The following is a 22,740-nucleotide window of genomic DNA, read 5'->3' as shown; positions in this document are numbered from 1 at the left end:
CCACTGTTACTAAATAAAAAATCGTGTTAAGTCTGATGTCACGGTTTCCGATGCTGACAGCAAACCATAAATGGTGTTAATAGACACTCATGGTGGGCTGTAATTTCATCGTAGTGAAAAATCATTTTTCCTCTCCATCATCTGAAATCTCATATGCCTAGATCATCATTTATTTAGGTGGCTAGGAGGATGCCATCAGCTCAGAGATTCGAATGTACACAGTTTTAAAAACAAAATCTTGAATGTGATGGCTTGAATGAGCCATGACTTAAAGCTGAAATGGATACAGACTGAGAGAAATAAAACTATAATTACCAGGGTATTATGCTTTTCGTATCTTTCCAAACTCCACTTAGTATTAAGAAAATGATCAGGGTAATACCAAACAGGACAAATATAAGCAGGATGTTTCGCTTGCAGACCATTATGATGACCTGAAAGATACATCATACACATCATACAGATACATCATTAACAGTTACACTGGAAATCTCACACTGGAACTTCACAACATTTTAATTAACAGTGCTGCAAAACACACAATTCTGTTAGGATCACTCTCGTCATGGTTCTGTACTTGGGGTAAACTGAACAGAACCAAAGTATTGCGATATCAGATAAGGTAATTATCTCCTGAGCAATGCGATAAAGCTGCTGATAATACAGAATGAACCATATATATGAATATAATGATGGGTGTCGTATTATTTTAGGTAGATGTGGATCAGTTGATAGTCAGCTGATGCAAGCTTGACTTACAAGACCTGCCAGAACTAACACTACGCTTGATTTCTTGTTGTTTATTGAAGGTGGATCTAAGCAGATCTGTGCTGAAAACTAATAGTTTTTAGCTAAATCTAAGCATGAAAGCCATTAAAGAAATTATTCTATGCAAGTACACAAGTGTCTTTGCCATCAGTAAACAGAAACAGTCACAACAAAAAACATATTTGCCACATATGTTGATCATCTATCACAGACATATCCTTTCTTTTAAAAACTTTTTCATGTGATTTGGCAAAATGAGAACCATACATGGAAACCTGACAAAAGTGAGATGTACTTACAACTGTTTTGGGATAGAAACGTCCAGCGACCAAGTCAGTCATGAGCCATGACCAGCCATTTTCAGAAATGGGAGAGTCTTCTTGGGCATGCACTTTTGAGGCATTCTACAAAAAAATAAAAAATAATAATAATAATTAAAATATATATATATATATTTACATATATTTATATATATTAGCTGCTTCTTCTTAGGAGCATGTCCGAGTCGTCTTCCTTGTCCAGTTGCTGAGCTGATCACTTTACACTGCACCACCGGTCTTAGGAAGTACTGTTAATGTGTATCAGATTTCTTTGTTCACATTAAACACTAATGCATTTTTTTAAATGGAGAGAAATACCACAGAGTAATGCTCCCAAAGTGCAAACGGTTATGAGCAGAAACCCAGCCCTTCAGAGAAAAACTTTAATATATATAAAAAATGTTTTATCTGTGACCACTTTACTGCCACTATCATAACACAATGAGACTTTGTGGAAAGATGTGTATTAGACAACTGTTTTACAATAGAAATGTTAAGCGACCAACAGTAATGGACTATCTAGTGATGCACACTAGTTTTAATGAAATTGCACATTGAAAATATGCAATTGCAATTCATGTAAATCATAAATGAAGGTGACAAGACTAGAAACGTTTTTTTTTTGTGTACATTTTAGATAAAAAAATTTGGTGTGCAAATAACTATAATTAGACCTAGAACTTCTATTACCATTCTTATTAATTTATTCCCTCAAATTCCTTTACAGCTTAATAACTTAACAGCATAACATTAAGTAGAAGAGAGTGAAAAAATCTCAGAAAATTCAAATTTCATTTTATAGAATAACCTACTTAAAAGTCTAAAGCAATGCCAATGTAACTGTGGCAAGGGGGGCGTGGTTCAGCGAGGTCTGCAGCGGGAGAGAGAGCCGCAGGACGAGCGGTAAGTGAGTGGGTTGGACGCAGATTAATAACACCTGTCTCTTGTTCCAGTAATGAGCGCGGAGAGGGGATAAAACGCCAGTGGAACCAGAGGGCAGGGAGAGAGAGAGCCGGACTGTTGACGCGAACCACAGAGACTGAGTTTACCGGAAGCCGGAAGTGCCGACCCGGAAGTGATCGTTGTGTTGAGAGAAAAGCACACCTTTGAGGGTGCTGATGTGTTTTGAGCTTTACAATAAAGAGATAGCGTCAACAGTCCAACCGACCCTCGTGTCCTCTTCCTTCCTTCTTTACGAACGTGCTACACTGGTGCCGAAACCCGGTAAGGAAGTAGGACCGCGCCACCGCCATGCAAACGCTCTCCGCCACGCCATTTGCGGACATTATCAACTCCCTCGCGGTCCTCCACCAAGACCAACATCAGGCGATGCTGGACCTTCGGGCGGACCAGGAGCGCCGCTTCGCGGCGATAGTCCAAGGCCAGCAAGAGGACCGCAAGCGGTTCCAGAGCTGGATGGATCGGGAGGTTCGCGCTGAGGCCGCCGGGCTGGCCAGCGCACCGGTTCACGTGCCCCTCCACAAGATGGGGCCGGAAGACGACCCGGAGGCCTTCATCGATTTGTTTCAGAAGGCCACGGAGGCCTGCGGGTGGCCCCGGGCACAGTGGCCGGTGCGCCTCATCCCGCTACTATCTGGAGAAGCCCAGGCGGCCGCGCAACCACTACCGGTCGCGAACCTCCTAAAATACAATGACCTCAAGCGGGCCATCCTCCAGCGGGTCGGCCAGACCCCGGAGCAACACCGGCAGCGGTTCCGCTCCATGGAGTGGGGTGAGGCCGGCAGACCCTTCGCGATGGCCCAACAGCTCCGGGACGCCTGCCGCAGATGGCTCTTGGCCGGCGGAAGCGACGTGGACCATATTGTCGATCTGGTGGTGCTGGAGCAGTTCACCGCTCGGCTCCCAAGGAAGACTGCCGAGTGGGTCCAGTGCCACCGGCCCACGTCGCTGGAGACAGCCATCAACTTGGCGGAGGACCACCTGGTGGCATGCCCGGGGGTCGGCGAGCCCCCACTAACCTCTCACTCTCTCTCTCCCCCCTCTCTCTCTCCCTCTCGCCCTGTCCCTCTCCCCAGGTCCCGCCCTCCAGGCCCTCCTCGCGTCCCCCCAGAGGCCGGGGTGGGATGGGCCTAGGACTGTCCGGGAGTTCGCGGGCTCCGCCCAGGGGGGCGGGGCCACTGGGGGCTGGTGGTGACAATGGCTCTGGTTCCGCCCCCTCCCCGCGCTCATTCTCCAACTCACTCCCCGCCGCAGGGGCGGCGGGTAGGCCTGGGTTGGCCTGCTGGTGGTGCGGTGATCCGGATCATTTTGTGGACCGATGTCCGATGATGGACATCGGAACAATGATCCGGATCCCGAACGTCCAGCGGACCACCCCCGATCAAGCAGGAGAGTACCAAATTCCTGTGAGTATCAAGGGGGGTACATATCAGGCCTTGGTGGATTCAGGATGTAACCAAACCTCGATCCATCAAAGCCTGATGCAGCCTGGGGCATTGGATACAAGCCGCATGGTTAAGGTGCGGTGTGTGCACGGGGATGTGGTGGAATATCCGGTTGTCCCGGTCACTATACAGTTTCGGGGAAAAAGCTTAATGTAGAGGTCGCGGTTAGTCCACACCTCCGGCATCCGCTAATTCTGGGGACGAATTGGCCCGCCTTTCCGGCTTTATTGGGGTCGTTATGCGCGGATGCCGCTTGGGAGAAAAAGGCGAGGAGGGGGGCGGCGCGAGTGCAGCTTGGGGAGACTGAGACGGGACCCTTGGGGACAGCTGCAGAGGAACCGAGCGGGATCGAGAGACTGATTCTCTCGGACCGCGATGACTTTCCTCTGGAGCAGTCACAAGATGAGACCCTCAAAAATGCCTTCCAGCAGGTCCGATCGATTGACGGTCGGTCTCTCCAACCTGCCTTGCCTGTCTCATATCCGTATTTTGCCATAATAAAGGATCGGTTGTATCGAGTGACCCAAGACACTCAGACAAAGGTAGATACAACCCATTTGTTAGTACCAAAGAGCCGCCGGGAAATGCTTTTCCAGGCGGCTCACTCTAATCCAATGGCGGGCCACCTGGGACAGGCGGCCACGCTGAATCGCCTCATGACCCGATTTTTTTGGCCAGGCATTCATGACAATGTGCGCAGGTAGTGCGCGTCTTGTCCGGAATGTCAGTTGGTGAATCCACTGGCCGCCCCAAAAGTGCCATTGCGCCCCCTTCCATTAATGCAGGTCCCCTTCAAAAGAATTGCGATGGACCTCATCAGGCCATTAGAGCGATCCGCACGCGGGCATCGTTTTGCGTTAGTCATCGTGAACTACGCAACACGATATCCGGAAGCAGTGGCTCTCCGCAACATCTCCGCGAAGAGTGTTGCGGACGCACTGTTTCAATTAATCTCCCGAGTGGGGATTCCGAAAGAAATCCTCACTGATCAAGGCACGGCGTTTATGTCACGCACGTTAAGCGAACTCTACGGATTAATGGCCATTAAATCCATTCGAACAAGCGTCTATCACCCACAAACAGACGGCTTGGTCGAACGATTTAATCGCACTCTTAAATCCATGATCCGAAAGTTCGTACAGGAAGACGCCAAAAATTGGGATCGGTGGTTAGAACCCCTCTTATTTGCCGTGCGGGAGGTTCCACAAGCCTCCACGGGGTTTTCCCCCCTTTGAGCTTCTCTACGGACGACAGCCCCGGGGGGTGCTGGACGTCCTGCGAGAAACTTGGGAGGAGGGACCTTCTTTGGCCAAGAACGAAATTCAGTATGTGCTGGACTTGCGAACAAAACTCCACACACTGGGGCGGCTATCCAGGGAGAATTTGTTACAAGCCCAGGACCGCCAAAGCCGGTCATATATCAGGGGTACGAAGCTACGCAAATTCACACCGGGAGAGAAAGTGCTCGTTCTACTCCCTACGTCGAGCTCGAAATTAATGTCAAAGTGGCAGGGGCCGTTTGAGGTCGCACGACAGGTAGGAGAGCTCGATTATGAAGTGATACGATCCGATAGAAACGGGGCACGTCAAATATATCACCTCAATCTGCTCAAGAAATGGAATGAGGTGGAATCAGTGTTGTTGGCAATGGTGATCGGGGGAGAGGATGATCTTGGGCCAGAGGCGAGCATTAAAGCACAATCGGTCGCGCTGGCCCCTGGTGGAGATCACCTCTCATCGTTCCAACTCACTGATTTATCAAAATTGCAGGCGGAGTTCGCTGACGTGTTCTCGCCCCTAGGGGCGATGCTCGACATGGGAGTAATCGAGGAGTCCAACAGTGACTGGGCGAGCCCGATAGTTTTGGTCCCCAAAACCAACGGCTCGGTCAGGTTCTGTGTGGACTACCGCAAGGTGAACGCAGTGTCGAAATTCGACGCGTATCCAATGCCGCGGGTTGACGAGTTGCTTGATCGGTTGGGCACGGCTCGATTTTATTCGACACTGGACTTAACAAAGGGCTATTGGCAGATCCCCTTGTCTCCATTGTCCAAAGAAAAGACAGCTTTCACCACGCCGTTTGGATTACACCAATTTGTCATGCTTCCTTTCGGCTTGTCCTGGTCGCCCGCGACCTTCCAGCGACTCATGGATAGGATTTTGCGTCCCCATGCCGCATATGCTGCTGCTGCGTATTTGGATGACATCGTGATTTATAGTCACGATTGGCAGCGGCATATGCAGCATGTGAGGGCGGTCCTGAGGTCGCTGAGGGGAGCGGGTCATGGACAGGTGCGTCCCCAAATTGATAAGACTGCCGCAATTGCAACCTGTCCGAGGCCCAAGACCAAAAAGGAGGTAAGACAGTTCTTGGGGCTGGCGGGATATTACAGACGGTTTATACCAAATTATTCAGACCTCACCAGCCCTTTGACTGATCTTACTAGAAAGGGGCTACCAGATACGGTCCAGTGGACGGAGCCGTGTCAACAGGCTTTTACCCGAGTTAAGGCTGCTCTATGTGGCGGGCCGCTTTTACACTCCCCTGACATTTCTCTCCCTTTCTTGTTGCAGACTGACGCGTCGGACAGGGGGCTGGGCGCAGTCCGGCTCCCCGGCCTGAGTCGGGCGGTGGGGGTATGTGGCAAGGGGGGCGTGGTTCAGCGAGGTCTGCAGCGGGAGAGAGAGCCGCGGGACGAGCGGTAAGTGAGTGGGTTGGACGCAGATTAATAACACCTGTCTCTTGTTCCAGTAATGAGCGCGGAGAGGGGATAAAACGCCAGCGGAACCAGAGGACGGAGAGAGAGAGCCGGACTGTTGACGCGAACCACAGAGACTGAGTTTACCGGAAGCGCCGACCCGGAAGTGATCGTTGTGTTGAGAGAAAAGCACACCTTTGAGGGTGCTGATGTGTTTTGAGCTTTACAATAAAGAGATAGCGTCAACAGTCCAACCGACCCTCGTGTCCTCTTCCTTCCTTCTTTACGAACGTGTTACAGTAACATTTCAAATGAGCCGTATATACAGTCATGAAATAGTTGAATGTGTTATCTTCTTTTAAAGACACATTTTCAATGCATGTAACCTAATAAGACAGCATGACTTTTTATAAAATGAGACATAGCCACATTAATTATTAATACATACATGAATGTAACATTAATTATTCAAGTGCATTATAGAAACGCAATCAATGGAAACGGTCAACTCAAGTTTTCCTCAATATAATTACTTACATTTAGCATATTCCAGTTCCCAGTTTATGGCCAGGCTGTCTCTGTCCCTAACAGTGAACAAAGGTTTACAACATTTTGATTAGATCTTGTGGACTAGCACAAACATATTATCCATGCCATCAGATAAAGATGTTAGGACGACTGCTAGACACCTCTATAGAGGGCAAGAGGAAGACCAGGCCAAGGAAGGACAGGATTAAATATGAACTAATATTTGTTGATTCACTAAATTTTCAACTAAATATTCAAATACATTTTCAACTATATTGCTGATCTGCCCGCATTGACACTATATGATAACTGACCTGAGCTAGTTGACATCACTGTTTTCTCCAGAGCGACTGTACAGCCGAATCAAATTATGTCGCATTATTTTCCTGTTAAACACTGTGAAGCTGCTTTTGCTTGACTTGACTTCTGATTGGCCCACATGCAGTTTCTGCACGTCACCCATCTAGAGAGTTCATTCTTATGGTTGGCCTGTGACAAAGTGAGTTTTCCCGGTGGGACACTGCACAAAGCAGGCCGGCCCGTTGCTATGTAAATCATCAAATCATTCAGTACAGATCTGACAAAATGATACTTTATGGTTACAGCTTTGTCAGCACTAGAGTGCGGATTGGGTCGCATTTTTCTGTCTGAGCCCGGCCTGCGTCCGACGGAGCAGTAACCGAGCCCGACAGTTAAAAAATGTTTTCCCCCTCATATACTAATGACACGTACGTTTGTTTGTGTGGAAATCCCGCTTTTATTAAGCAATTGTACGAAGGCATTCTGAAATGTTTACAGACGAGCGCATCAGCACGCACATGGGGCATCAAACGTTACACAGAGCCCAATCAAATAGCCAACTGAAATGAAATGATCAAAGGTCTACTAAAAATGGCCTACTAAAAACAAAACATTAACGTAAAACAGTTGAAATGCTTATTGAAATGAAAGTCAATCTTACCATTTTTCACAAACTGTATGGTTACTAAACTGCAACATGTGATCTATTTACATAATCTATCCATCAAAGTTTAGGCTAATCAAGGTTTTATGCAGAAAAAGGATTGCAACCCGAACCCGAACGTCATTTCTAAATATCTGTCCGAACCTGTCGGTATCCATCCTCTAGTCGGCACACCGGATTCTTTGAAAGTGCAATAGCACCCTTATTGTCCTCAAAAATAGTCACTGGTGCATATTCAAGTGCATTGTCCATTCCATTAATTAGATTGGTCAGAAACAAGCTTTCTTGTGCAGTAGCTGATAAAGCCATATATTTGGCTTCACATGAGGATAAAGCAACAGTTTGTTGTTTGACAAGAGCCACACTATATGCAAGTTGTGTCAAACTAAACTAAAATATTTTCGAAACATGAAAAACCATATTACACGTTTCCAACGCTCGGCAGTTGCTGCCAACCAGAGGACCAGAAACTCTTTTGAAACACCAATTTTATGGTCAATGATTTGCAATATTCTCTGCAGATGTTAATTTATATGTTCATTTAATAAAAACTGTATTTGATTATGGTATACAGCACATGAAAAAATGTCTGTGCTCAGCTATTATTTATTTGTATATAAAATCCGATTTATGTTGCTTATTCAGAGAGGGTGTTGGTTATTACTTTGTTAGTGATTCAGAATATGCTGAAGTCTGTATTAATTTACTACAAGTATGCTGCTACATACACTTTTCGTATGCTGCTACATACACTTTTCGTATGCTGCTACATACACTTTTCATGTTGGGTGACTTGGGACATATTCTGGCAAATGTAACCTCCCTGTTGACTTGTAAAATCGCTTCCGTTTGTTTTATTAATAGAATATATTGGAAATAAAATCACTATGGGTCATTACAAATACTTTGCTTTAAAACTACCAAGTGAGAAAAAAAGAAAATCTATATAGAAAAAAAGAATGGTAATTGAAAACCTTCTGAATGGTAATTGAAACAAATCGTGAGGTGCCTAAAGAGTCCCACCCCTATTGCCAGACCATCAGCATCACTACACAGAGAGAAGAAAATGTTTCAAAGTCAAAAGACCCTCAGTATTGGGAATATTAGTATATGAAGAGGTCACATCCCTTGTGGCAAGTGTAATGTCTTTATCCAGATTTGATACTATAGTCACTAGTGTTCATAAGGTAATTGGGAACACAGATATTAAATGCCTCAAAACAAAGTCCACAAAATTAGAAAGTGGCTTTGTCAGACTATTGATGCCTGTCTCTATAGGTCGTCTAGGAGGGTTGTTTAAAATATATAAGAATCTGTTAGGTGATCAGCTGAAACTATACTTAATAAAGTTTTAAAAATGGATATTATTCTTACACAAATGCATCAATTCACTTCAGATGGCAGTTATTAACCTCCCGGAGCCGTGTGAAACACGTTATTTGACGGACAGATACACTTTTATGGACTCCAAAAGCAGATCAACAATCCTAGCAATTTTAAAGGAACTGAATGTAAGAAATTCATTTCAATTAATCATAAAATGGCCCTGATATGTCACTAGACATTAAGAAATCATGTTCATTTCAAATACTTATATCACTGACAGCAGTAGTCTGGCCAGGATATTGTCATTATAAAGTTGTTGTTGCAGCCCTCAACTGATGTTGGTGTGGACATGTTGTGTTTTGGCCTGAAGCTCCGCCCTCCACCTATCTACCAATCACGAAGTCATTAGTGTTTGGGCATCCGGGTTGCCAGATCTGCTCTAGTTACCACAGCTGCAGATCTACAAACGTTCCTGATGATCCTGCAGCCTATCTGGCAACCTCGAGTCAGGGGGGAGGCGGAGCAGTTTTGGCAGCAATCTTACATATACTTCCTTTAAAGCTTGGATTAGCCAGGACTTTTTTAATGTAACTCAACTTTTATTTGTCTTAAAGAAGAATGTCATATACACCTATGATGACTTGAGAGTGAGTAAATCATGGGCTAATTTTCATTTTTGGTGAACTAACCCTTTAAATGACATGACCTAACTTACACTATTCACTTAATGTCTATTCTTGATCTCAAGGTTTATATAGGATTTGGAACGTAGTAAGTAATTAAATACTTTTTGGAGAGAGTAATTTGTACAGTAATCTAATTACACTACTGAAGATGTAATTAGTAACTAGTAATTCATCTTTTGTAACTTACCGAACACTGGTGATGTGAGTACCAAACACTACATTACTTAGAATCCTTGGATGGGCAAAATTAAAATCACTACATGACACACAATACACACAGATTGTGGTATCAAAATCCTCAGGTTCTTGATTTCACAAGTAAAGAATGGGGCTGTAACATATGATCATGTTTGATTATTTAGTTATGCGCAAAGAACAAAACAAAGTACAAATACAAGTTTAACTGGTCTGTTGTCTGCGTTGTGTTGTGTGTGTGTGTGTGTGTGTGTGTGTGTGTGTGTGTGTGTGTGTGTGTGTGTGTGTGTGTGTGTGTGTGTGTGTAAGGAAGAACAGGAGAGCATTCGTCGTTTCGCTGATCTTTTATTCCTGATAAAAACTGAATAAATAAAAAAAGCAGCCCTCGTTTCCTAAAATGGATATGTACACCTGTCACCATGTGCTTTATTTCCACTTATATGACAAATTTAACTCAAAAAGAGTAAAATGACAAAAATAACCACACAGACTCTCATAGTGACTCAAAATCTGAATGGATCTAAAAACTCTAAACTCTGAATCTCTAAAAAACTCTGAATCTCTAAAAACTGATTAGCTGATAACGCTAGTTTATGAGGTCTAGAATAAGTCAAATTAAATCACTAGTCAATACCACTAACAAGGCTCAAAATAGCCTCACACTAACACTGTAGCAAAATGAGGGTCCCTACATGCAAACCGAAGCATTGAGAACTTTGTAAGTTTACAAACAGTTTAATAAGAAGATACTTTATTAAGTATCATTGTGCATTACGCGTTTACAGACAGTAGCCATCTTGGAAAACAGTCTCGATGAGTCGAGCCACGAACGCTGTGCTGCGAGATGACAAGAGAGGCTATATAAAGGGCATGTCCAGTCAGGGTGACTTTATTTTGGAGGTTACTAGTTTAAATAACCGTGACAAGTACAGAGACATTAGATGTTGCTTAGAGACCATCTGAAGAGCTTATCTGGCACCAGAACCATTGCTGATGTTGCCTTGAGTAAAGAACTCTTTGATATTCATACTTTATTTAAAGGGTTAGTTCACCCAAAAATGAAATTGATGTCATTGATGACTCACCCTAATGTCGTTCCTCACCCATAAGACCTCCATTCATCTTCGGAACACAGTTTAAGATATTTTATATTTTAGTTCCAGTGCATATGCAGTCTATGCCCACGTTACTGTCCGTGTCCAGAAAGGGAATAAAAACATCATCAAAGTAGTCCATATGTGACATCAATTGGTTGATTAGAATCTCTTGAAGCATCGAAAATACATTTTGGTCCAAAAATATCAAAAACTATGACTTTATTCAGCATTGTCTTCTCCCTGTTCCTCCAAAAAGATTCAAACGGTTCATGAATCAGTAAATCGATCAATGATTCGGGTCGCCAATGTCACGTGATTTCAGCAGTTTGGCAGTTTGACGCGTTCCAAACTGCTGAAATCACATGACATTGGTGACATTGGATTCATGAACCGTTTGAATCTTTATTTGAGGTTTGAACTCAAACAAGGAAGAGAAGACAATGCTGAATAAAGTTGTAGTTTTTGATATTTTTGGACCAAAATGTATTTTCGATGCTTCAAGAAATTCTAATCAACCAATTGATTGACAATTGGCCGACACTGTTCACCTAACAAATGTTTTAGGTGAACTAATCCTTAAATATTTGTATAGATTATTTGTAGAATACTTGTACTGCTAAAAATAATAAATATACTTTTTTAATAAAAAAAGATTGCCTCCAGGGCATTGATTTAAAGTCATTGAGCAAGAACAGACCACAGAGAAGACTTCTGGATTGTGTTGTGTTGTCAAATGTCATTAAAGATATAATTCACCACTGGGATGATGAATGTGTATTTAAAAAATGTTTATTTTATTTTTGCAGCTCAAACGCAGCAGGAGTCAGATTTCATTCATCACGAGAGCAAAGAGCTGAGCTGGGCTAAGCACAGCATTAATTCACGGATGCTTAACTTTCACAGGAATTGATTAAAAAGTTGAAACACTCGTTTGCTCTGTTTACCGCTCTGTTATGAATGCCCGAACGGCCATGTGCATTTTACATTCTGTGAGTGAGATCCCAGCCTCTATGGGGGGGTTGAAAAATTGCAGAACTACCTCCTACTACCAGCCTAGTCTTTAGCCTCTGGCCAAAAAGCTATTTTTTGGGAGGAAAAAAGATTTGTCATCAGAGGCTTTTTTCCAGATATAAAATACATAAATCTCTCATCTCAGAGGGATATGAAGCACAATCCTTCTATTATGGGTTCTGGGTCTCTACTGATACAAAGCTTAATGCTAATCACTGAAGTAACTCTTTAAGTATTCTATTTTATACTTGTATTTGTATTTTCATTACAATAAACTTTAATAATTATATTAAAAATAATATTCAGGAATAACATCCAGTTTGGATTGCCCATTTTAAGTCTACGTTAAAAAAAGAGACATGACAGTAAACAGAATAAATAATAAACCATGAACACATTTACTTACAGCAGATGATCTCAGTCAAAATGAACTCAAACACTATTTCACAAAAAAAACATTCTGAATGAATCAAAAAAAAAAGAAGGGGGAAAACACTACAAACCAATACAATATGAATAAATATATTTTAAAATATTAAATATATATGTATATCATTTATAAACAGGACATTTTTTTTTAACTGGCAGATTCAAATACATATAAAAGAAACCATTTAGAGCGGATGGGGAGCTTTTCTGTGGAGGAGGTGTGAATTGTGTCCACATTTTTTACACGTAATAAAACAACACAAGCTCTGTTTCAGTACATTCATGCTTTATGAATTCATACATTCTTTTTAACATGTTGTTTTTTTTAATCACGTGCGCAGGGATTATATGGTAAAAAAATAGTTAGACATGTAGTACATTGCTATGCACTTCTGTGATTATAGACAGTAGTGTGAAAGGACTTTTATTTTGTTTGCGGCGACATGACGTCACACGTCTGCTCCACGCTCCTGCATCTGTTGTGATTCGGCTGAAGAAACGGTTTGTTTTAAGCTTTTTAAATCGATAGAAACAAGTCAATGTTTTGTAGTTTTTATAGCGGTTTGAAATGTTTTATAATGAAGGATATTTTTCGGGGAGTAAAGCGCCTACACTCATAAGTAACAGAAAAGCTGCTTCTCATTTTACTCCCAGTAACGTGCAGTTCATCATAAACATGTGTTCAGTCACTGGCGAGTAGTGATGGAGAAACTGAGATTTTCGACACTGAGTCAATTGATCTAAATACTTTAAATAAAATAATTGAAATGATTTTAAGTGCGCGATTAATGACACATGCTTCTCAAACTGCAAATGAGCAAAAACAACAAACGTAACGTGCAATGACAACTTTTACAAAAAGGGCTGCTATTTTTCCATGAAAGTGTAGTAAAGTGTATTCAAAAATTATCTATAAATAATTATATACTTAATTTAGATTATAAATGACTAAATATGAAATGACTGTATAGCTTATTTTATTAGTTTGCAGCATTTTTAATATTATTTACAATTCTATCAAACAGAAACAAAGCACAAACATTTGCTTGACCAGCCGCAACAGCACTTTATTGACCTCCAACTCTTTTTTTCAGAACAGTCCTTGCTCCCTGTGTATCCCCTCTCATCTCCTCCGCCTTATTCTTTTTTCTTTTTCTTATTTTTGCGTCAAATCAGCACACAGACATTTTGGTTCACAAACTTTCTGCAGGCTATAGGTGTGTTGAAAGTCGGACACTTTCTGCTTCCCATAGTGACACTCATGCTGTTTGCGTTCTTTGTCACAGCTTACCTAAAATAGATGCACTATTTGTCAATTACACTGATGATTCAGAGATATTTTCATTTAATACTTATGTACTGCTTTATACAGCGTCTGTTTGTACAAGAAAGTTCAACATATAGTGAGGTATTTTTTTTAAAATCAGTTTTATTTTGATAGACATGACACAATATAACTGTTATAAAAGTCTGATTTGTGAGCATTAGTGGAACTGAAAGATTTAGAATAAACTCGAAACACGTGACCGCTTGTCACGCAGTGAATCTGGCCAATCGTGGAACAGCCGTGTCGTCATCAGAGCTCGTGCAGTCACTCCGGAGAAGCTGCGCAGAAAGCACCAGCCGGCTGCTCTCGAATCGCTCTTGCGGCATTTTGTTGACATGCGTCACAGTCACGTGATGTCGGCGCTGCCTCAAGTGGGAACTTTTTTTAACTGGCATGCACTGCTTCTAGTCAGCTGTCGATCAACTTACACATCGCTGTATTAAGTCCAACAAGACATATATATTTTTTAATAACAATTCCAGTCTCGCGAGCAATTCCAGTCTGACGCATACATGAACTCACGTTGTTTCCTTGTCACTTCTTGCGTTTATTTTCTTGTGAAACCTAGTTTGTGGATGTGACAGAGTTGTCGGCGATCCTTCCTCTTGTAAAGTCACGCAGTGTGAACTGTCCTGTCGCCAATCCATCATGCACTGTGAACACAGCAATGACTAAATGCTACCCCAGATAGCCATGCAGTGTGAAAAGAGCAGTGATCCGAGCAGTTTGAAAATCATGCAGTCTGAACTAGGCATAACTCTCACTCTCTGACACTCTTAACAGTGACTGAACTAGAGCTGATTGAGACACTCAGGCCACATTCACACTGCAGGTCTTGATGCACAATTCCCGATTTGGTGACTATATCTGATTTTTTTTGTCGACCCGCTTACATCATCTTTTAAAAGCAACCCGTATCCGATATTTGCACGTACACTGGCGAAACAGCCCAAGACGTTCTTAACCGGAAAAGGAAGTTAAACGGCGCGATATGCAATGGACGCAGACACTGATTATTCCATGTTTTACTTTCTGCACTTTTTCACACATCTTTAAAGGTCAGCAAAACATTCTCATAAGGCGGAGAAAAAAGAGGAGAGCCCTTGATCGCAGTTCGTGTCCACCTGAGTTGACGTCATTCATTTTCAATGACGTACGACTCGCATTTACTGGGGAATATCCGATTTGACTTATTTATTACCATTGGAATTCATGTGTTTTTTTTCCTGCTTACACACGCACATGTCATATCCGATCTGTGCCACATGAGAGAACAATCGGAATCAGGTCACTTGAACCATGCAGTGCAAATTAGTAGTGGGAAGTTCGGATCATTTTACTGACTTGGATCTTTGAGTCTCGTTCAGCAAAATGAACGAATCTTTTTGAGTCATTTCATTCATTTCAGCAAAATACAATTAAAATTACATGTTAATAGCCCAACACATCTAGTACTTATGAAAATGTTGATTACATTTTTAAAATTAAATAAAAATAAACTATAGGATACTGCAACCAAAGCCAAATTATAAGAAACTGAAATGTTTAATTAATTGATTAGTTGTTGGGTCAGGCTATTGCAGTCTCTCTGTTAGTTCACCTTACCTCCTGATCCGAGACATTCTTTCTTTTGCAACTTCATATTTATCACATTTGTTCTCCACCTCTCGTGTCTTCTAACTCCCCGAGACGTTAGCTGTCGACTCGTCTGTGTCTGACTCTGATCAGATCTGGGCCGCCTGAACCATGTAACACAGGTCCGGAAACAAAAATGATTAGTTCTTACGAGTCTTTCGGGTTTGAGTCTTTCATTCTTCCTGTCAGTCCCATAGAGTCTATGCTGTCAGTAACGGAAACAGAAAAGATTAGTTCTTTTGAGTCTCGGGTTTGAGTCTTTCGTTCTTCTTGTTAGTCCCATAGAGCCTATGCTGTCAGTAACGGAAACAGAAAAGATTAGTTCTTACCGGGAAGGGGGCTGCTGCGGGGGCTGCGGCCCCCCTCGTTATAGCATCAGTCCATTAAAATTATATTGTATTTAAAACATGAAATGAAATAAAATAAATTTAAATAGACTGACATAACATACTGTGTTTTAATGGGATTAAAATAATGGGCCATGGATAAGATATAAACTAATTATAATAATTATTTTAATAATTCCTCAGGAAGTGCTTTCGTCACCATCATGTCACCTCGCTCACTCTCGTTTGGCCATGGTTAGCAATAAGCAGCAGAAACGTATTTTTAGACTTTTTTTGAGTAACGTTACTACTAACGCGGTTAAGAAAAGTAAAATTGGGAAATCTTCTCAAATAAAGTATGTAAACAACAAAGACGCTGACCTTGACACCGTCACAAACTCTGTTCAGACATCCGCGAGGTTTGTGAGCTGGACGTTAACATGTAAGTTAGCCTACTTTCACCAGTCTGCTGAGGTCGGGACACATGATATTTTACAAACGTGATTATGAATCATTATTTCTCCAAATATGCGCACATGATGGACTAAAAGCCCTGGCAGATGCTGGATATTGTATGTAGCCTATGAACCCAAATTAAAAGAATGCTTTATGAGTGATGATTCACGTGTATTGGACCCACTCACTTTTATCGTCACTTATTCAACACGTCTGTTTACCTACCCCTAACCGAGAAAACCGTATTAGGTGTATGACTCTTCTTTTTTTCCCCCACTTTTCTAATATTTTCTCAATTGTTATTGAAAATAAATGCCTGTGATGTGAAATAGGAGTAGAGTGAGTTTGGCAAAAGGCAGGGCAAATAACTCAGTGATTTCTGTAATTTTGTCTGGCGCAATCAATCGTTTAGTAAACTGTATATTTGTATCTAACGTTACTCCAGCAAAAACAAATTCTGAGACCGCCCACAGTTTTGCTTCCGACACCCATGGTATGATTGCGTTTTAACAAGTAATTAATTTTAAACAACAATAATCCGGGGCGGTGGGTCCGTCTGTGCTCTTTGATGGTAAAGGGGGTTCTACTACAACACCTGTCTGGTTGCCACCGACAACATAATGACGTCACACATTGTCCGACCCAACTTTCAGCCCCCCCGGAATTAAACGGCTTCTAGCGCGCCTGGTTCTTACGAGTCTTTCGGGTTTGAGTCTTTCGTTCTTTTGTCACGTGACTTGTCACCATATTGAACACTAGTTCACAACCTTTTTATTAACAAGCACGTAGTTATTTTTTTTAGTTTATTTTTTATATAATTCTTAGTTAATATCAGACATATACAAATATGGGAAATATTGACTATTCAAGTCTAACATCACAAATTCAATTAGATTATTACTAATTTTGAATTAACTGTATTTAATTTTTCTCTGAGTTATTATATAGTTTTGTTGTCCTTGTTTTATTAATGAATAAAAATCTGTTAATTTTTTTAATGAACTGTTATGTATTTTGGATTCATGCATATTTGAGTCATTCAAAAATATGCATGATATATTTATTTATATATATATATATATATATATTTAATATCTTTTTTATTTTATTACAATAACTCCTTAGGCTTAGACCTTTCTAATGTTTTTTAGTCATAGGCTGTCTGCATATTAATAGGTAACCCAGCAGTTTTTTTCTTTATATATATATATATATATATATATATATATATATATATATATATATCGTAAGAACTAATCTTTTCTATTTCTGTTACTGACAGCATAGACTCTATGGGACTGACAGGAAGAACGAAAGATTCAGACAGCATATGTTGGGTAATGTGCATGCGTGGTCAACAGAAAAATGAACGAATCACTCTGAGACAACTCGGTAGTCCCGAGTCATATTAAAGATTCGTTCAAAATGAACAAATTGTTCATGAATGACACATCACTAGTGTAAATGCGGCCTCAGAGATTTAGTTGAGTGTTTTTAGTCTAATCAGATGATTGAGTCCATTAACTCTCTCTCTCTCTGACTCTCTTACCAGTGACTGAACTAAAGCTGAATGAGACACTCAAGAGATTTAGTTTGGATTTATTTTTCTTTCTGTTAATTAGTCTTATTTTGAACAGGGAAAAACTCTTGGTGAAGTGACTGAGATCCATGTGACACTATTATAAAGATGGCGTATATTAAAGAGGAGAGTGAAGACGTGAAGATTGAAGAAACATTCAGAGTGATAACTGAACAAACTGAGCAACAAACAGGTTGGTTTCATTCTGAAAGCTAAACTCGGTTATTTGATCCTTTTTCAGAGTAAGGTCAAACTCAACACATTAGGAACTGGAAGTAATGAAAATGTACATTTATTGGGATTGTATATAAGATATAGTAGCATCAAGTGTTTAAATGTTTTTGTCTGTTGCTTTGTGGCATTAAACTGGGATTAACTTTTGTTTTTTTCCGCCTTAGACCTGATGCCGTTGAAAGAGGAGAGTAAAGATCTGAATGAAATGAAAGTGAAGGATCAGTACAAGACACAATATGATTCCATAACTGAAGAAAAATATTTTAGTGGTTCACAGACTGAAAAATCTTTCTCACAAAAAAGAACTCAAAAGACAGGGACTATAGGGGACTTCACCTGCCATCTGTGTGGACTACGTTTCAAAAAGGACAGAAACCTTGAAGTCCACATGAGAGTTCACACTAGAAGGAAGCATTACCCCTGTCAAGAGTGTGGAATAAGTTTCACTCAAAAAGGACACCTTAAAGTTCACATGAGAACTCACATTGGAGAGAAGCCTTTCATCTGCCAACAGTGTGGAAAGAGTTTTGCTCGAAAAGGACAACTGAACATTCACATGAGAACTCACACCGGAGAGAAGCCTTTCACCTGCCAACAATGTGGAAATAGGTTCGTTCATAAAGCACACTTGAGCCGGCACTTGAGTATTCACACTGGAGAGAAGCCTTACACCTGCCAACAGTGTGGAAAATGTTTCACTCGTAAGGCACACCTGAACAGTCACATGAGAATTCACACGGGAGAGAAGCCTTTCACCTGTCAACAGTGTGAAAGGAGTTTCTTTCATAAAGCACACCTGAACAGGCACTTGAGAATTCACACTGGAGAGAAGCCTTTCACATGCCAACAGTGTGGAACAAGTTTCGCTCATAAAGAATACCTGAACAAGCACATGAGAACTTACCACTCTCCAAAAACAAACATACAACAAGATTGAGACAACAGCAGACATTATTTAAATAAATCAGACATTAAAAACATCTGATCATTAGACTGGGTAAACCCAGCCTGATCTGCCGGCGATTTGATTTCGCCCTGCAACTTAGTCTGGAAACCTGTACATTAATTTCTACTGCTTCTGTTACACTTTTGCGGGGACTAGCTTATCCACCTGACATGCTATTGGTGGGTTTAACATGATGACGGTGTAGCGACTCAGGCGAATCAAACACACAATCGCCAGTTACCTTTAACAAATATGTTTTGAAAGCTTTGTGCTTACTAACAGACCTTCCCCCAACACAACAGAGAAAGATTCTCCGTTACCCTGGAAACCATCTGATAAGATGTTTTATGGCCCAAAAGAATTTGGCCACATGAAAAGTCCTTGTAAAAACACACGCGTTTGCCTCAAATTATAGACAACCATCTATAAATGAACATGCACCCCAGGACATTATATGTAAACACATAACTGTCTTGTAAAATGTTTCTTCTGTATGGTATTTTGCATCTTTTTGTCTTTGTCTTAACAAATTACTAGTTCAGATAACCTCATATATGTCATGTCTCCTATCAAATTAATGCTCACGTCACGACTTGCACTTCCATGTATATCACTTATTCAGAAAATGCAGTGTGTGTTTGTTGCATTAATTAGAATATGAATGGTCAGAGACCCACTGATTCAAGTTTTGAAACAAAGAGCCATAAAATCTTCTGAGGAACTTCCCGCCTGGAAATCCCAACAATCTCATTGGTTAAGTCTAACCCTGGAGGGCCGGACTACTCCCAGACTTTAAAAGGGGTGCTCGGATGCCCCCTTTCTCTCTTACATCTCTCTCTTCTTCTGAAAGTCTCTTCCGAAATGCTCTCCTCTTCTCTCCCTGGCGGAGCCAACACCCACGGTGGCTGGCTCTTAAGCCAGGCCACCAATGCAGGCCCTCCAAGCAGGCCCCAGCTCTTCCTCTCTTCCCCTCTTCCCTGGTTCTCCTCGCTTCCCTACTGAGTCATCAACTTACTAGCCCCAAGGGCATTCTTCAGAAGGAGGACACGGAGCGTCTCTAGAAAGCAACCAGCCGCTCCCTCTCGACCTCGGAAAGAACCACCGGACACGCAGGACATTTGAATTCGGAACACACGCACACACGCGAGAAGCCACAACTAGAGCAAGTATTATCTTCCAAATTCAAACTGCTGTAAAGAGGGTGTGTTATTTTCCCGTTGGGACAAGTTAACTCCGTGAAGGTTGTATTTGATGAACTGAAGGAAAACTGCTTCTTACCCCTAATTCTTTGTCCCATCTCTCTCTCTCTTTTATCTCTCTCTAATTTCAGTCTATTCATTATTCTCTTTTATGTATTCTTTCGTTAATATCTATATTTCTACTATCTTGATGCATATTTAGTGTGCACTTTCTGTGTGAATCGTAGTGTTATTTTTAGTCTGTGTTTATTAAACCTCCAAAAGACATTTAATGAGTTGAGTCTGTTGTTCTCCCACATACACAAAGTCAATGAAACTTCCGATCTAACGTTACCTAACCGCTTATGCTACTATGTTAGTAAAGTAAACTGTATGACCATTTGAAATATTGAACTTGTCCTGATCAGTAAAGTTAATGTTTCTTATGCGCTCGTAAAGCAGTAATCCCTTATTGAGAATTGATTTGAAAAGTCTATAACTAATTTGCTGGACAAACTTAGTAGGATAATTTCAAGCAATTCCGTAAAGGGTTACTTGTATTTAATTAAACAATTTTCCCTATCGGAAAATTTTAATACGTAATGAACGACTAGCAAATTATATTCATAAATTCATGAATATTGAATATTAAATCCCTTTTGAGTTAATTATTCCCCGAGACATTAAACTCATAAGTCATTGTCGTTACAACGGATAGAGAAGCGTTGGGTACTTGCCTGTTGGTCACGCCTCTTGTGATCTGATTAGTTGAAGGACTATCCAATTGCAGTCTAATGATCATTAGAATAATGCTTGTTTATCACGCAGTAAAAAAATACCTAACAGACTCCAGAGACCAATGTTCATTTTTACATGGAGTTAGGTCTGGTTATAGCCAGACAATCTGATCATAGCAATGTTTGCACAATCCCTGCAATTCAGCATTCTAGTAAAGTCATATTTATTTATATATCACTTTATACAATAGATTGCTTCAAATCAAGCAGCTTTACTGTATTAAACATGAAAAACATTGTTACGGTCTCTTTCCTCAGAAATCCAACTTTATTTTCTGCTATAAACAGCTCTTAAGGGTGTTCATTTTTTCAGTCGTGGATATATTATCGCATCAAAATGAACAGGACAAATAAGCTAGAAAAGATTTCCACATGAAAGAAGGCCGTTGCACATCTACCTAATACCTAATAACCACGGACCAATGATAGTACAAAGGTGTTTGTGTAAAGGAGATACGACCGCACACTTCACTTGCAAGATACTTGCACTTGCAATCAATCCCAGTCTAACAAAGTCAATGAGACTCAAATTGATGGTGTTTGAATGTGTAAATGAGATTGACATTTGAGTTTTTTAGACCCTGTCCACACGAACATGGGTATTTTCAAAACCGCAGCTGCGGTTTGTCAAAACGAAACTTTTAAAAACTGTTTAGAAACTCCGGTTGCAGGTCGTCTACACAGTGAAATCAGAAATTTTGGCTTGTTGCATCAGAATCAGAACCTGCAATAACCTTTTTTCCAGGCTTCTGATTGTCCAACATGGCCTTGCAGTTAGGGTTTTATTGCCACCTGTTGGTTTGGCATGCTCTTGACAGCGCTTTATAGTGTGGTTTCAAACGGAAAACTGACATTCGTCCACGCGTAAAAACAACTAGACATATTGAGGCAGTTAACTTGACAATCACATCAAAGTAGCAATGCATATGGTGATGACTTGATGACCTGTGTTTGGCTTGTGGAGAATGATATCCACGCACCAGACAAAGTAGGCATATGGGTAAATTAAAATGTATTTGGAAAAAAAAACATATTTTAGGTTGACGGTGATCCTTGTTGTGATCCGAGGAGCACAAATATCTTTAATGTGAAACAGGAAACTCATGAATATTTATGTAGCTCTACACAGTATCACCGAAAATCTCAGATACCAAATATTTCAGAACAACAGAAATGAAATGAGTGTGAATGAAGAGTGTTGCTCCACAGTCCAATATCCTTTTAATACAATCATGACCTCTGTAGTAGCTAGTGCACTTTGGTTTTCATTTTCTTGTAGCACACCACATTGTTTTGCTTCTCAACAAACAGTTCCAGATAGGGGTGTAACGATTCCTTTAACAACGATTCGATTCTTATCACGATTTGAGGTTGTCGATACGATATTGGTTCATTCAGAACGATATGATCCGAAACAATTCAGTGACTTGAAATCGATTCAGTAACTTTTTAGGCAAAAATTTAAATCAGTGTGACTGTTTTATTTCAGTCGAATCGAATCGTTAAAAAACAAATCGTTACACCCCTAGTTCCAGAGCTTGTCCTCTCTTTCTGTTCATCTCAATTCTTGTGAAATATTTTCTGAAAGTCCCAGCTCTTCACAAGTGTACAAGTCATCTCTTTGAAGGGTATCGTGGAGACTTATCCGACATGTCTGTTGAAAAGGATGATCATTGTCAATGTTAACTTGGTGAAAGTCTATAGTTGTGCTTTGATGTCTTGATGTTTGGTTTCTGGTGCATAATGCGAGATATGTATTCTTAACACTTTATTTCATGGACTTTTTGTAATAAAAAAGCATGACAGTGGAGAATTTAATTAACTTTTAAGAGTG

At 40.9% G+C, this 22,740-nt stretch overlaps 1 protein-coding gene and 1 long non-coding RNA gene across 5 annotated transcripts in view; one reads left to right on the top strand and one right to left on the bottom strand.

Moving 5' to 3' along the window:
* The window catches only part of LOC137049359 (gastrula zinc finger protein XlCGF8.2DB-like), a 34,101-nt gene extending 13,715 nt beyond the window's left edge, over nt 1-20,386 (top strand). Inside the window, exons 1-3 of one of the 4 annotated variants that reach the window (XM_067427901.1) lie at nt 12,867-12,929; nt 17,810-17,944; nt 18,150-20,386. In XM_067427901.1, coding sequence (XP_067284002.1) covers nt 17,860-17,944; nt 18,150-18,922 — 858 coding nt within the window. In that variant the 5' untranslated portion in view covers nt 12,867-12,929; nt 17,810-17,859 and the 3' untranslated portion in view covers nt 18,923-20,386. Of the gene's footprint in view, nt 1-12,866; nt 12,930-17,794; nt 17,945-18,149 lie in introns of those variants that run through there. The other 3 variants (XM_067427902.1, XM_067427903.1, XM_067427905.1) reach the window with 3 other exon arrangements.
* LOC137049447 (uncharacterized) lies at nt 56-6,842 on the bottom strand. Its single transcript, XR_010899607.1, has 3 exons — nt 6,730-6,842; nt 1,068-1,172; nt 56-434 (listed from the first exon to the last, which is right to left on the bottom strand). It is a non-coding gene; the product is annotated as an uncharacterized lncRNA (long non-coding RNA).
* Nucleotides 20,387-22,740: the final 2,354 nt, after the last annotated feature.

Source organism: Pseudorasbora parva, chromosome 20 (genome assembly GCF_024679245.1).
Source record: "Pseudorasbora parva isolate DD20220531a chromosome 20, ASM2467924v1, whole genome shotgun sequence".
In the NCBI taxonomy this organism is placed as follows: domain Eukaryota; kingdom Metazoa; phylum Chordata; class Actinopteri; order Cypriniformes; family Gobionidae; genus Pseudorasbora; species Pseudorasbora parva.
Note: the sequence above shows the minus strand (reverse complement) of the source record. Positions and strands in the feature narration are given on the sequence as shown.